This window comes from Propithecus coquereli, unplaced genomic scaffold (assembly GCF_000956105.1).
Source record: "Propithecus coquereli isolate 6110/MARCELLA unplaced genomic scaffold, Pcoq_1.0 Scaffold301, whole genome shotgun sequence".
Taxonomy (NCBI): Eukaryota; Metazoa; Chordata; class Mammalia; order Primates; family Indriidae; genus Propithecus; species Propithecus coquereli.
Window position 1 is genome coordinate 1,679,977 of NW_012148631.1, and position 14,352 is coordinate 1,694,328.

The following is a 14,352-nucleotide window of genomic DNA, read 5'->3' on the forward strand; positions in this document are numbered from 1 at the left end:
GAATTTGATTATGATGTGCCTTGGGGTATTTTTCTTCTTTTTTCTTGGACTTTATGTTTGTTAAGCCTCTTGGATCTGTGGGTTTATAATTTTCATCCAACTTGAAAATGTTTTAGCCATTATTTCTTCAAATATTTTATTTATGTCTCTCCTTCCTGTCTCATATGCACATTCTTTCCTCTTCTTTGGGGACTTTAGACATACATCTGGCTACTTGAAGTTGTCCCAAAGTTCCCTGGTGCTCTTTTTATTGTTTTGTTTTAATTTTTTTTCTCCCCGTGCTTTATTTTGGAGAGTTTCTATTACTGTATCTCCATGTTTACTATTTTTTCTGCAATATCTAACCTGCTCTTAGTCCCAAGCAGTGTATTTCTAATCTCAGATATTACAGTCTTCATCTCTAGAAGTTCTGTTTGGGTCTTTTTGTATTTCCCATGCCTGAATTTAACTATTCAAACATATGAATAGTTATATTGTCCTTGTCTGATAATTCTAATATCTGGGTTAGTTAAGGGGCAGTTTTGATGTGTTAGCTTTTCTCCTCATTATGGGTCATACTTTCCTGCTTATTTGCATGCCTGTTAGTCTCTGATTAGATGCCTAACATTGTGAATTTTCTTTCATTGTGTAACGAGTATTTTTGCATTCCTATGAAGAGTTTTAAGTTTTGTTTTGAGATGCAGTTAAGTTACTGAGAAACAATTTATTTCTTTTGAATCTTGCTTTTAAGATTTGCTAGGAAAGACCAGAAAACTTTTTAGATTAGGGCTAATTATTCCCCGCTATTAAGGCAAGATCCTTCTGTGCACTGTACCCAATGACTGTGCATCTGGAGGTTTTCCAATTAGGCTGGTAGAAACAGGCACCATTTCCAGCCCTGTGAGTGGCTACTAGCTCCTTCAGTCCTCTTGGGTAGTTCTTTTGTGAACTGCAGACAGTCTCCTTTCGTACATGTACTGCTCAGCACCTGATGCAGAGAGGTCCTCTGAACCTCCCTGGAACACTCGAGAGATCGCTCTTCTCTCTGGCACCTGTTTGATGAACTCCAGACGCCTGCATTCTCAGCTGTGTCCTCAACTCAAGGTGTCCACCAGACTTAGCATTGTGTTTCCGGCCCCTGCACCGTGGCCTGGAGACTCTCTCAAGGCAGCGAGCAGTCACAGGGTTCACCGCCTTTGTTTTCCATTCTCCTTGTCTGATGCCCAGTGTCGTGAAAACTGCTGTTCCGTGTATTTGTCTGGGTATTTGGTTGTTTCACATGGGAAAGTAAATATGATCCTATTACTGCATCTTGGTCAGAGAGCCAAGTTCCTGTGCATAGGATATAAACACTTGCTGTGCCTTAGGATAACCCCTCGGGTCGTGGTAGGGAGTGTGGTGCACGGGGAGCGCAAACCCCACCTAAACAGGGCAGCAGACATCAGATCCTGCCCACTCCTGCCACGAGAGAATATGGGCCCTGGATTACCACATCTTTCACTTGCTTCTAAAGAAGCTGGATTTTGTGAAACTTTTCTTGATTTTAAAACACAATGTGGACTAAACTGAACACACCCGCAGGCTGGGTCTGGCTGCTATGTGGGAAGGTCTCTCTTTGACAGAGAACTATGGCTGTTTCTAGAGCGTCACATTTCTGCAATCATGGAAATGTTCTACATCTGCTCTAGTATAGTAGTTTCCAGCTATATGTAGCTATTACAATGTGGCTAGTGCCTCTGAGTAACTGAATTTTAAATTAAATTTAAACTTAAATAGCCACATGTGGTTAGAGGAAACCCTTAGAAAGATCAAGCCATCTTCAACAACACTAGTCCCAAAGGCAAACCCTTGTTCCTCTCTTTTCCTTTTGCCTTCCAGACAAGGGGAAACCTGATAATCATGCTAAAAAATACTTTTTTAATTGAGCCTTGGCATTTCTACCTATTCATAAGATCTCCAACCTCCTACTCGTTTGGCCTGCTTGTCTTTTATTATTATGAGTTCTGAGACCCTTAGAGCAAGGGAAAGGACCTCAGAGAATGTCCAGAGCTGAGGTCTCAAATGGGTAACACCCAGCCTAACTCTAGCCCATAGGTATGTTTACTTTGGCTTTCACAATATTTAAAAATATTTGACCCAACATTTAAAAATTGAGATATATCACATAAAGCCCATATTTCCAGCTACTCTTGATAAATTTGAAGGTTGGATATTGTTGGGTCCACACTGGAGTGCAGTAGCCACTGCATTCTTTGAACGGAGATTATAATATCCGGTTTGCCACAATCCCCACCACTCCCTATTGTTTCACCAACAATGAGGCTTTGTGGTGGTCACTATTTTTTATCATCATAACTGTGCTATTATTTTTCTTATAGTGGAGAAATATTTCTCCATAGAGAATATTTACCACTGTTTTACTCAATGGTGGTCAAACAAAAGAAATCAATAGGGCTTCGTGTTTTCAATCTGGCTCATTTTATATATATTGCTTCTCCTGCCTGGCTCCTGTAGGTATTTGAGTACATGAGACCTTTACTAGAGGGATGAAAAAGGCATGGTGTGAAATGCATACTCTAACTTCTATTTTAGCACCCACGGCAGACATGAGTAATCAATAACGGCTCTGTTTCCTCAGGACTCTTCTCAACACAGCACCCCTGGCAGCCATTTGCAGGCAGTCAGTATTTACGCACACCGATTTGCATTGCCATCCTTCATCTGGCTCAGCTCTCATTTTGCTGAGCTGGAAACAAAGGTTCGGAAAAACTCAAGATAATCACAGAGTTGATGATGATGCCATGGTGAACCCTATGGTCTCTCAGTGCTGGTGCTATTCTTAGAGGCCCAAGAACCCCATGGGAAGAGAGGAAGTGAAAACATCATCGAGAGTTGGGCTTATCTTTGGCAAGAGCATCCAACTCATCAGCTGGGCTGGAGCTGTTACTTCCTTTTTCCAACTCATTGTGTAACTTCTCTTCCCCATGCCCTGCCCTTGTCCCAGCCATCCCGCCTGCTTTCTTATTTCAAGCCAACAGTGATACGTAACTGACCCAGACCCCCTAGACTACTTCCCATCCCAACCTCTGTTTCCCAAACAGCCCGAGGAGTCAGGGGAGTACTTACGGCACCCGGAGCTTGGGGAACTTCTGGATGTCGTTTTCTGTTAGGTTCTGAAATGAAGACACGCATGGCAGGCAGGTTACAACCCGCAGGGAGGGCTCTGACCCAGGTGAGAAGAGTAACATGTAGAACAGTCTAGGGAGGGGTGGGGCCTGTGGCAAACTGAAGTGTATACCCCCATCCACCCAGCCAAAGCGGGCAGCTTCTAGATGTTGTCTAAAAGCCTGTGGGCTAGGCCTAGTGTTGCTGGATCTACTTTTTCAAAGCGAATCCTGAAATGTGGATTTTATGCAAAATGTTCTGAGTTTTTAATGTTGACAAATATTTCTGACTTAACCAAATAAAAACAATGAGAGAAAAACCTGTGAAACCAGACAACTTGTTTTGTGGGCTGAATTTGGCCATGTTGTGACCTCTTCCCTAAATTCACACCCCGGACTTCAGGGCCCCTCAGGCTCCACGTGGCCCAGCTGTGGAGAAGCCAGCCTGGAGAGGGGCTCTCTGTTCCTTTTACACCATCGCACCCCAGAGACTTTCACAGGGCTACCGGTGGAGCTCTCGAGACGGGGGATGCAGTGAAAAGGCTTTCCTGAGGGAACGCAGAGGGGAAGGAGAAAGACAGGCTGATTTGTCAAGAACTGACTCTGGGCTTTTGCCTTGTAACACCTTAGTTCATCCTCCATCGACCCTGTGATGTAGGGACTATCTGTGATACATTCCCAGGAACACCGAGGCTCAGGGACATCAAGGGGACTTCAGCTGGTAGGTGATGGGCTGGAGCTGGGACTCTGCTCTAGAGCATCACAGTCTATTTTCTCCCAGAGAACCTCCCAAGTCTGAGCTCCTTGGGGGTCCCCGTGGCCTAAGCTGGACGGGAGGTGGGTGGAGAGGGTGGCAGAAGACATCTTGAAGGCAGGTGGAGGGCAGACATGCCAGTGTTGGGATCAGAAAAGAGGGTGGGCATGCTTTCCACAGAGCCAGCCGTGAGCCAGAGAAGGGGCTCCAGGCCATTCTAGTCAAGGCCCGCGGTCAGCGCTGGTGGTCAGGGTCAGGGCTCTGGAGTGGACAGGCTGCATTTGAGTCTTAGTTTGTCCACTTGGCAGCTGTCTTATTTTGGGCACACACTTAGCCCTTCCAAGCCTCAGTTTTCTCATCTGTAAAATGGGGATAATTATACTATTCATAATAACACCCACCTTTCAGGGGCATGAGGATTGAGTGGAGTGGTGTATGTAATGAGTTTGGCACAGTGCCTGGCAGAGTGTGCAACAGAGACATTGGGGAGAAAGATGAGGAATCGCTGGCTCAGGAGGTGGAAGTCGGTGGCGGTGGGGGTGAGGGGGGGTTCTGGCTGGGTCTTGGAGATATTTTTGCTTCTTTTTCTCCTTGCTGCTTGTCAGGTTGTTTACTGCCCACTGGGAAGAACTGGACAAGCTTGCCTTTGAGCTCAGCTGGCACAGGGGCTGGGCTGGGGCATCTTAGCAGTGTGCTTATTGGGTTCATCTGACCTAGCTCCTAGGAGCAGTTTCGGACCCAGACCCCTTATCAGACCATGTGAGGCAGGCTGGGGAAGGTTAAGAGAGTCAGCCAAGAGTCCTGTGAGCACCAGGCTTTTGGTCAAGCTTCTTAACCTCTTCTGCTTTTTCTTTCTTAATGTCATTGAGCAGCAGCATCTCCTCCCTCCAGAGCTGTGTTACTCTCAGGGAGGGGACCGAGGCTCATATTCAGAGTGCAGCGTGACGAGTTGAAGGTTCCTGGGGCTGCCAGAGGGACGACAGCTGAGCGCCAGGCAGCTGGCTACCAGCTTCTGTTGTGCTGAGGGGTGAACATAGCTGAGGGAATTTCAGGAACATTGTGGAGGAGCAGGCAAAGGTGAGCACAGCTGGAGACACAGAGGAGCAGGTTGTTAGGAAAAAGAAAGACATTTAGAACTGGGACAAGAACGGTGAGGAAAGATGAGAGATGTAGAAACAGGATTTTTGGAGAGTATTGCTGTGTGACGTAAGCCCCCCTTACCACCACCTCTTTCAAAAACCTTCAGCAAACTCTGGGTCGCTTGTATGATGATTTTGGAGTTAGTTTTGTGACTTTGCAGCAGTGTTATATGCTATGGATGTCCAGAAGAGGGACACAGAGAGGGCAAAGCTACAAACTGGGCCCACCTGGAGAGGCAATATGGCAGACACTGCTGTTTGCCTACTCATATCCACTCTATCTTTTGTCCTTACTGACAGGTCCTGAATTCGGGGCTTTAAGCATACTTGTTCAAAATATTTAACTCCCTAGACTCCTTTGCAGATGGTGGAGGTCATGTGACTCCATTGCGGCCAGCGAGATATTACCTAAAGTCCACTGGATGAAACTTCTGGAAAATTTACTACTTTCCTGCAAAAAGGGGGCACACATTTACCATTCGCCATGCACCTTTTACTCTTTGCCCTTTCCCCCCTTCCCCCTGCCTACAACACAGATGTGATGCCTAGAGGTGGAGTAGTCAACTCACAACCATTTGGACAGGAACCGTAGGCTTTTTACACAGGCTGGATGAAGCCTGGGTTTTTGATGACTTCCTTCAGCAGTTCACCATCCCTGAGCACCCATCTGTACATTTCTTATTACTTGAGAAAGACCAACCTATATTTGGTCAGGCCACTGTGGTCAGGTTTCTGTGACATGGAGCCACATGCCTTCCCAACTGATTTCAAGCACATTTCCTTCTCTTTTAATACTTCTGGAAGCATAGCACCCCTATTCTCCACCAGACAAGGTTCTATCCTTCTTAATGGAAAACAAACATGACAGCAAGACAGATTCAAGGGGACTCCTTGCTCCTACTTTGAAGAAGTAGAAGAAGAAGCAAGAAAGAAAGAAAGAAAGAAAGAAGAAAGAGAGAGGGAGGGAGGGAGGGAGAGAGAGAGAAAGAGGAAAGAAAGAAAGAAGGAAAGAAAGAAAGAAAGAAAGAAAGAAAGAAAGAAAGAAAGAGAAAGAAAGAAAAAAGGAAGGAAGGAAGGAAGGAAGGGAGAGAGAAAGAGAGAAAAAGAGGAAGAAAGAGAAAGAGAGAAAGAGAGGAAGAAAGAAAGAAAGAGGGAGGGAGGAAGGAAGAAAGAAAGAAAGAAAGAAAGAAAAAGAAAGAAAGGAAGAGAGAAGGAAAGAAAGAAAAAGAAAGAAAGAAAGAAAAGAAAGGGAGGGGAGGGAAGGAAGGAAGGCAGGCAGGAAGGAAGGAAGGAAGGAAGGAAGGAAGGAACAACTAGGGCCTTCCACTTCTGCCTTCAATAGCAGACTGGCCCTGGATATCAGAGAGCCGGAAAGAGTGAAAGACAAGTACTTAGAGCTTACACCAGGAGTCCAAAATTGTACCCAGAGCAGCGGGGTGGATGATGGATTTCCCCAGTTGTAGGGGTGGGGGCTGGGTTCTGCTCCCTACTCTCCTGGCTCCTGTCTCCCCACTTCCCTCCTGTTCGCACAATGAGCAGAATGTGCTGCATTCTCTCAGGGACTGCTGAGTCCCAGAGATTGAAGTAGAGGAGACATAGATGCTCAGAAAATACCTCTCGACCAAGGAAATGACCTGTCCTCCCAAGCCTGACACCCACAGGGGGAGTGTTGGGGGAATCCCAGAGCTGGGAAGGGCTGGTGTCCGCCACGATCTGGCCCAATGCAGAAGGGAGCAAGGGAGGCTCAGGGAGGAAAGGGCTTGCTCAAGGTGACCCAGGGCAGTGGGACCACAGCAGGACCGTCCTCAAAGACGTTATCCTCTATTTTTACTCAAACATGGTAACTTTCTGTTCTCAATGCTAAAGGCACCAGGATGAAATATTTGAGTTCAGCAGGAATTTGCAAGAATAGTAATAATAAAACTCCAGCAATTCTATTGACTTGAAGCTCGGTATAAATAAATAACATTGTTATAAGCTCAAACCGTTTTAGACTAAATTAAATGTGTGCTTTAGCTCGATTACTAGGTGTGTGACATAGAACAAACCACATCACACCTCTGCATGTGTTTCCTCATCTGCAAAGAGGTGGCTGGAGGCCTTCCTGGAGATACCTTTCTGCTATAAAACAAGCTTCTAGAAGGCAGAAATTACATCTTAATTGTTTCTCTATCCCAAAGCACTTGGCATGATCCAGCACGTGAAAGGACCTCAGGAAAATGCCTGCCCAGTGAATGGATGGGTGGATGAATGAATGATTTAGGTGGATAGTGAATAAACACATCTTACACTGCACCCGAAAGCAAACTCAGACCAATGGGAGCACAGGTTTGGTCTCAACATGAGACTTCAGAGCTGCCCAGAAAGGGGCAGATGACTACAGGTGGTAGTGAGCTCACCATCCCTGAAGGAATTCAAGCATATGTTGATAGCAGGGATGCAATATAAGAAATGGACTGGTGTCCTGAATGACAAACTGGCGCCTGTGACCTCTCTGGTCCCTTCCAACTGGCCAGAAGCCTCAGGGCCAAGTTCCCTCACTGGTGTGACTTACAGGCCATCACAGCTTAGTGTGCCTTCCTCACTACTCTGAATCCAAATTAGGAACATCCGCCCTTTGAGACCTTTAAAGTCCTGTTTACATTTCTTTCTTAAAGAGTGAAGCAAAGTGCCCAGAAGGGATGGATTGGTGTCCTCAGGGTCTCTCTTAACCCGCAGGAAAAGGTGTCACCTCAGGGAAAATGCTCAGACCACCCCCGACCACATCCTGTATCTGTCTCCAGCATTGGAGCTGCGTCCCTGTCCCTTCCGTGGCTCAGTGCCGAATGGACATCTGCACCCTGGTCTCAGACTGAAGGCTTTGTGGATGACAACGCAGTGGAGAGAGCCACGTCACACGTATGTTTGACACAGAACCAACTGTGAATTTTGGTAGCGAGAAAGAGGGAAGTAATTGAAATAAAAAGATGATGCCGCCCTTTATTCCTCTCAGTGGGCATGTACCCCAGAGTGAGAAATTGGAGGTGAGAATCATCCGTTCTCCGATATGATCATTTTTTCCCCTCAGGCTTCTCAAAGTGTGGATGGTATTTGAATAGATTTTCCAGATTTTTTTTTCCAACGGTACTTGGATTCCTCCTTATCCTTTAACTTTAGAGTGTATCTTGGTATCAGTGAAAGACCTGAGAGGGGTTTGAAGGGGAGGGTCCTGAGAGGTGGTGAGAGAGGGGCCCTAGGAAGACTCTGGAGAAGGCAGAAGCTGCTCTAGGACCCCTGGAGACAGGCATTGACGTGGGTGTCCCCAAGGACAGGGTAGACGAGTTGGCCCTGCAGCCACTGGGGGCAGGGGGAGTACAGAGCATCCTTGGTTTCGGATGCTGCATTGGCCAGAGCTTACCAAAAACCGAGCGCCGTCGATGAGGTGCTTCCTCACGGCCCTTTCACAGTCCTTGTAGTTCAGCTGCAGAGGAGAAGGTGCTGTCAGCAACGACACACAGGCTCACGCCATTGGTTCCCCTCCCTCGCCTGCCCCAGAAGCTTAGCAATTTGCGGTACTTGTGGCTAGCCTGTACCCCTTCCCTCCCCTCCCCTGGCTAACAGAGAGGCCCTGTCCCCAACTCAACCCAGCTGTCACTACCCCCTTGGGACTGCCTGAAATGGAGAAATTGCCTCGCTCTAAGGCTTTGGGGCCGAGCCCTCCATGAAGACATTGTCTTCAAGGCATACAAAACTCTGGCTTAGGAAGTGGAGAGGAGCTTAAAGAAGAAAATAAAGAGACAACCCCAGTGAGCGCTGTGATGTGTTTCCGTCGATGCTTTCTTCCTAGCGTGTTTCTAAACATACTTGAGGTTATGATTTATAGCCAATCTTGTTATCCTGACTTTAGTCCCTTAAATTACCTAAAATGATACTCTAAGCACTGCCTCGTGTTACACAAACTTATTTTGAACATGATTCTAATGGCTACAACATTATTTAATTGCTTCCTTATTTCTGAACCTTTAGATTGTTTACCAAATTGCTGTTTCAACAATAATAACTAAAAACTTCTAATAATTATTGAAAGATTTCTAAATGGCAGGCACTGTCCCAAGTATTCAAATCAGTCTCAAACCATTTAATCCTCACATTTTGCAGATGGGAAGGGAGAGGCATAGAGTCTAGTAACTTGTATAATAGGGTTCCATGAGTGGTAGGTGACAGAGGTCACAATTGGGCTTCAGAACAAGGCTTTGATACCTCTATCAGGAATGTTCTTGTTCTTAATAACAGTATTATTCACATACAGTAGTAAAGTGAAGAAGTGAAAATGCAGCTTCATACATCATCCAGATCAAAATATTGAACAGCATGGATATTATTTTGCAAAATTCTTTTCTCCCTGTTTAAGATAAATTGTTTAAGTCAAAGTCTCAGAATAGAGTTATATAGGATCCAGTGGAATGAGGATTTTTAAGGTCTTGGTTATTTTCCTAAACCGATCAACAATTGCATGAAGTGCCCATTTTGTCTCGTCCCCAACACCAGAAGCATTCACATTTGAAATATCGCTAAGTTCGATGTTTTGGACAGGCGCATGTAATGTTAAATGTTTGTCCTTGAGGATCTGAGCTTCTCCCCCAGGTGTGGGCCCCACAGTTCCCAGCAGTCTTCTTTTAGGGAAAATTTAAAACCACGTTCTCATCTTATGGCCAACAAACCTAAAGCATAAACACAATTGTTGCCACCTCTTGGCTTGGAAGGGTGGGATGAACATCACAAAAAGAAACCTGGTTTAGGGGTTGATGTTGAAAGCAAGCAGCATCTGCCGGCCCTGGTCCACCCTTATCTCCACGCGGTGAGGGTAAGCAGTTCTCGGAATAGTCAACTGCCTGTAGTTCATCATTTTCACTGTCATTGTTATCAGACAAATCTCCGATTTTGCAGAGTGCTGACTGCGTCCAGTTGGACAGAAAGTCCAGCAGACTGGGACCTAGACATTTGGTTCGGCCCTAGTAAGATCTGGAACTGTGGGCCTAGAATCTGTATTTTTAACAAGCACCCTAGATGACTCTTATATGCCTCTAGCTATGGTAGGCACTGGTTCAGAGCAGTTACATGGCTTTATAGATGGGGAAGCTGGGGCCCAGAGAGGGGAAGGAACTGGCCTGAAGTCACACAGTGAGCTAGGACCCCACTCAGATCAAGACATGTGGCTCTGAGCCATCACCCCTCCACTGCACAGCCCAAGGATGCTCCCCTGCCAAGTCAAAGGGAATCGGAGGGGTTGGAGAAATACAAAATGCGATCTCCGTCCTCAGCAGCTTACATTTCAGACACAGGCTGAGACACACCTATCAGGACAATAAGACGCAGATGCCCGCCATTGTGCATGGGCATCTCAGCTAGGGGCCGGTTAATAAAGCAGTAAAAAAGGAAGATCAAACATGAACATGAATTAGGCCCCCTCTCTCTGCTGAGTGCCTCACACACATCATTTGCTTTAATCCTCACAAGCCTCCCTTTGGGTCAGTTATTGTTAGTATCTCTGTTTCACTGAAGAGGAAGCTGAGGCACAGAGAGGTGACATAACTAAGGGAAGGCCACCAAGCTAGCAGGTGTCAGAGCCGGGATTCAAACCAAGGTGTCTGACTCCAGAGCTGGGTGGGGCAGTGTCCCTGAGAGTGGACTGACCCCAATACTTCGGTAGAAATTGTGCCTGCGGATTGGTCCTTTAAGTGGCAGGTTTGGTCGCTAAGATCCATCCCCAAATGACCCCACGGTCCATTCTCTCTGTATTTTCTCTTGGTGGGGTGGGAGGAGGTGCTCACAATCCGAAGGGTCTCTATCTGAGTCTGGGACGGAGGGGCTGCCACTTCCAGGATCTTGCCCTCAGCCTCCTTGTTCCTGCCCTCAGTCCTTTTATGCCAGAAGTGGGAACCTGTCCCAGTGCTATGGATTTGCCCCAGGCTCTGCCATCTCCAAGAAGAAAACCCTCGCTTCCCCCAACTCAGGCAGAGAGGTGTCTCCCTGAATCACCCCTGACCTGTAGTCCATCTCCCTGCACTGACAGGAATTGTGCCCTTAGGTTCCCTGTTGTTCCCTGGTTGTATAATTCTCCTGGTCACGCTTGAAGATGGGGCTTGTCTGTGCCTCTCAGCCCGCCTGCAAGCTTTCTCTTCATGTCAATTCCTTTCTCCTCTCTTTATGGAGGTAACATGTCATCTTATTCCATCTTGGCAAATTTTACCTTGTTGCCCCAGCTATTTGGTCTAAGTTTAAGGAAAGTATTTAGAAATTGCCTTCAAAAGCCAGTTGTGCTCAATTCTTTGCTGAAACCTAAGTTTATTATGACCTTTTGGAAGGAAAATAACAGAAATGAAATTCGCAAAACATGGCAAGTAGCAGGATCTGTGGGCTGTGCCCCTACCACGCCACACCCTGTTCAACATGTTCACATTTTCTTCCGTAGGTTGGGGAAGAACTGTTCTGACTGTAAGGACCTGGGAACTGCGCAGACTCCAGGCTTGGCTATGTGTCCTAGGGAGCTATGTGTCCTATTTCACCCCCTTGGATCTCAGCTTCCCAGGAAAAACAGGAAGTTGAGTTAGGTGACTTCTAAGGTCTTAGCTTTATACAATCTCATCTTTATGGTGGTCTGGAATAGTAACCGAGTCTGATGCCAGCCTGCAGGGATGAGGGTGTTGGAAGCTCAAACATCCCTCACAAGGCATCTTGTCCCATGGACAGGGGGAGAGGGCCCCTAACTGAGTCATGTGCCTTGAGATCTGCCCACACAGATGTGCAGCCCCCACTGGCAAATGACCAAGCCTGGGGATTCTTGAGCCTCTCCTCCAGGCCTGGAAGATAGGAGAGCAAGACCCTGGTCCCAGCTCTACGGCAAGCTTGGCCCTGGGCTCTGCCTGGCTAAGCCTATAGGGGTGTAGGGGCCTCCGTTTCCCTAGTTATACACTGGGACTTGTATCAGTTTTCTGGCCTGTCTCATGAGACTCTCATAAAGTTCTAACGCAATCTTGTCCCATGTGAGATCTTGAGGACCCTTCTCTCAGTGTCACGTGCAAAGAATGCCCAAATGCCATGTCTGGCATTGCTCACCATAACCCCCTACAGCTCTCCCAGCCTGCCTGTCCTTTCTCCCACCCCAGGACTCCATGTCTCCCCTTTCTAGTAAGTAGCCTTGATCTCATTAGCGGCTGTAGCAGTTCTCTGCATCTTAGAGCATAGACTTTGAAGCCACACAAGCGTGACTTGAATCCTGCCTCTTTCACCTTTAGTCTCTGGGGCTTTGGGCCATTTAACTCCCCTGAGCTGGTTTAGCTGCTGAGCCAAGGAGGCGGATGACAATATTAACCACCCAAGACAGCGGGGAGTGTTAAGTGGGCCAGTGCCTGTAGAGCACTAAATTCAGACCGCGGCACATAGTAGGCACACACTCATGTGAGGGCTCCCCCTCCCACCTTTCTCTCCAGAACTCATTGCCATGAAAACTCAGCGGTCTACATGGCTCTCATTCAACCGGTAAGATTGCTGTGGGGTTGTTAGTTCCATCACTACCTTATACACCTCGTGTGTTCTGCCCAGATTCTATCTTCAAGCCTCTGCCCAGACCACCAAGGGCAAGCCCACCAGCCCAACCACTAACATAAAGGCAAGGCTCACCTTCTTAAAGTAGTCAGCAAGGCTATCGGGGTCCCAGGCCAGGACCTCCGAGCGAAAGGGCACATTCCTCAGCGCCATGGCTGCTCTCCAGGAGGAAGCTCACAGGCTGGGCATGGGCACTGCACCCATAGACAGAGGACCCCAAATCCAGAGCTTGGAGGCGTCCTTGGCTCTTCCAACTGCCAGCTACCCTCTGGAACAGCCTTTTTGGAGCAGACCGTCTTTTCTGCTGTAGCCAGATCCCAGAAAGCAACGGCTTCCTCTACGAACAAATATGGTCTCTTCTCAGAAAACGACTCAGCTAGTTTCCTTTACCACTTCCTCTGCTAGCTCTAAATAAGTAAACAAGGAAGCCCAGCTCTAGGGGCTTGAGATGCAGTGAGAGCCACAGGCTTGGTAATTCCCCACTGGCCTCAGTCACTCCAGCCTACTAGTGGGGCAATGAAGGGGACTTAAACTCCAATGTGAGCCCAAGTACTTTTCCATTAAAACTCCTGGCAACCATATGTCCACACCAACATTCCTGTTCGGCTGGGTCTGTGCAGACCAAAATATGTCTTAACAACTGACCTAAAATATAGACAATTTCCCACATCAGTGAACTGCTGGCCTTTCGATGCATTTCTACCATCTTCCCCTCCCATCCCACAGTCACCATCAAAAGTTGGGATTCCATCAGCTGCCTCCTTACAGTTTATCATGAGAGGGACCTCAGCAAGGGAGGTCCCTTGCTGAGTGAGGCACCCAGGGCTGAACAGGGCGCTGCACTGGGCAGACAAGGCTCAATTTATGCTGTGACTATTTCTGTGCTGTGTAACCTTAGGCAAGGACTTAAACTCTAGGAGTCTCAGTTTCCGTATCTGTAAAATGGGAAGACAGAGGAAATGTCTCATGCACACAAAAAACATACTTGCATTTAACTAGACGAATTAAAAAGAAGAAAATTTTTGATGGTGTTATATATTCCACTCAATGTGTTTTCACCATATATTCTATTCACTATTGAGTCCACCATATATTCTAGACAAAGAGCACATTCCCTGGAGATAGGAGATGGGAATCTGCAGTCCTGGTCAGACCCGTGTACTTTTCATAATTGAGCAACTTGTTAGCAGAAAGTAGGTCCAGTGTCTAAAAGCAACTATATTTGTGCAACATGGCAGCCTCTAAACACAAGTTAGCGACTTCATCCAGTACTCCATACATACACGTACAGAGCCATCTGCCTGGTGCTTGAGGAAAGAACTGAGCTCTGCTGCCCTTACTGAGTTGGTCCTTGAGGTGGTGTCTTCCCGAAGGTTTTCGAGGACATCTTTGGCCATGCAAGTGTCCATCTTCTGCATACTTTAAGAAGTCCCCTTGTCACCAAGTATACCTGCCTCACTAGCAGGTTGTCAACTTAATGCATTTAGTTCTAGGCCCTGCACCTGAAAAGTGGGTCGTAAATGCAAGCTGGTGTTACCCTGACTCAGAGGGTGCTGGGGGCATTCATCAGGGTAGCCTAGGCCAAGTGCTCCTCACAGGGCCTCGTACCTACCAGCTCTCAGCAACTGATCATGCTGTTTAAAGCTCAGACCTGGGGCCGGGTGCGGTGGCTCACGCCTGTAATCTTAGCACTCTGGGAGGCCAAGGCGGGTGGATTGTTTGAGCTCAGCAG

General features: G+C 47.1%; 1 protein-coding gene across 1 annotated transcript in view; it reads right to left on the minus strand.

The window, feature by feature from the left end:
- Nucleotides 1–13,004, minus strand: part of LCP2 (lymphocyte cytosolic protein 2 (SH2 domain containing leukocyte protein of 76kDa)) — a 44,603-nt gene extending 31,599 nt beyond the window's left edge. Inside the window, exons 1-3 of the mRNA XM_012649688.1 lie at nucleotides 12,696–13,004; nucleotides 8,434–8,496; nucleotides 3,106–3,152 (exon numbers count right to left, since the gene is read on the minus strand). Coding sequence (XP_012505142.1) covers nucleotides 3,106–3,152; nucleotides 8,434–8,496; nucleotides 12,696–12,773 — 188 coding nt within the window. The 5' untranslated portion in view covers nucleotides 12,774–13,004. The remainder of the gene's footprint in view (nucleotides 1–3,105; nucleotides 3,153–8,433; nucleotides 8,497–12,695) is intronic.
- Nucleotides 13,005–14,352: the final 1,348 nt, after the last annotated feature.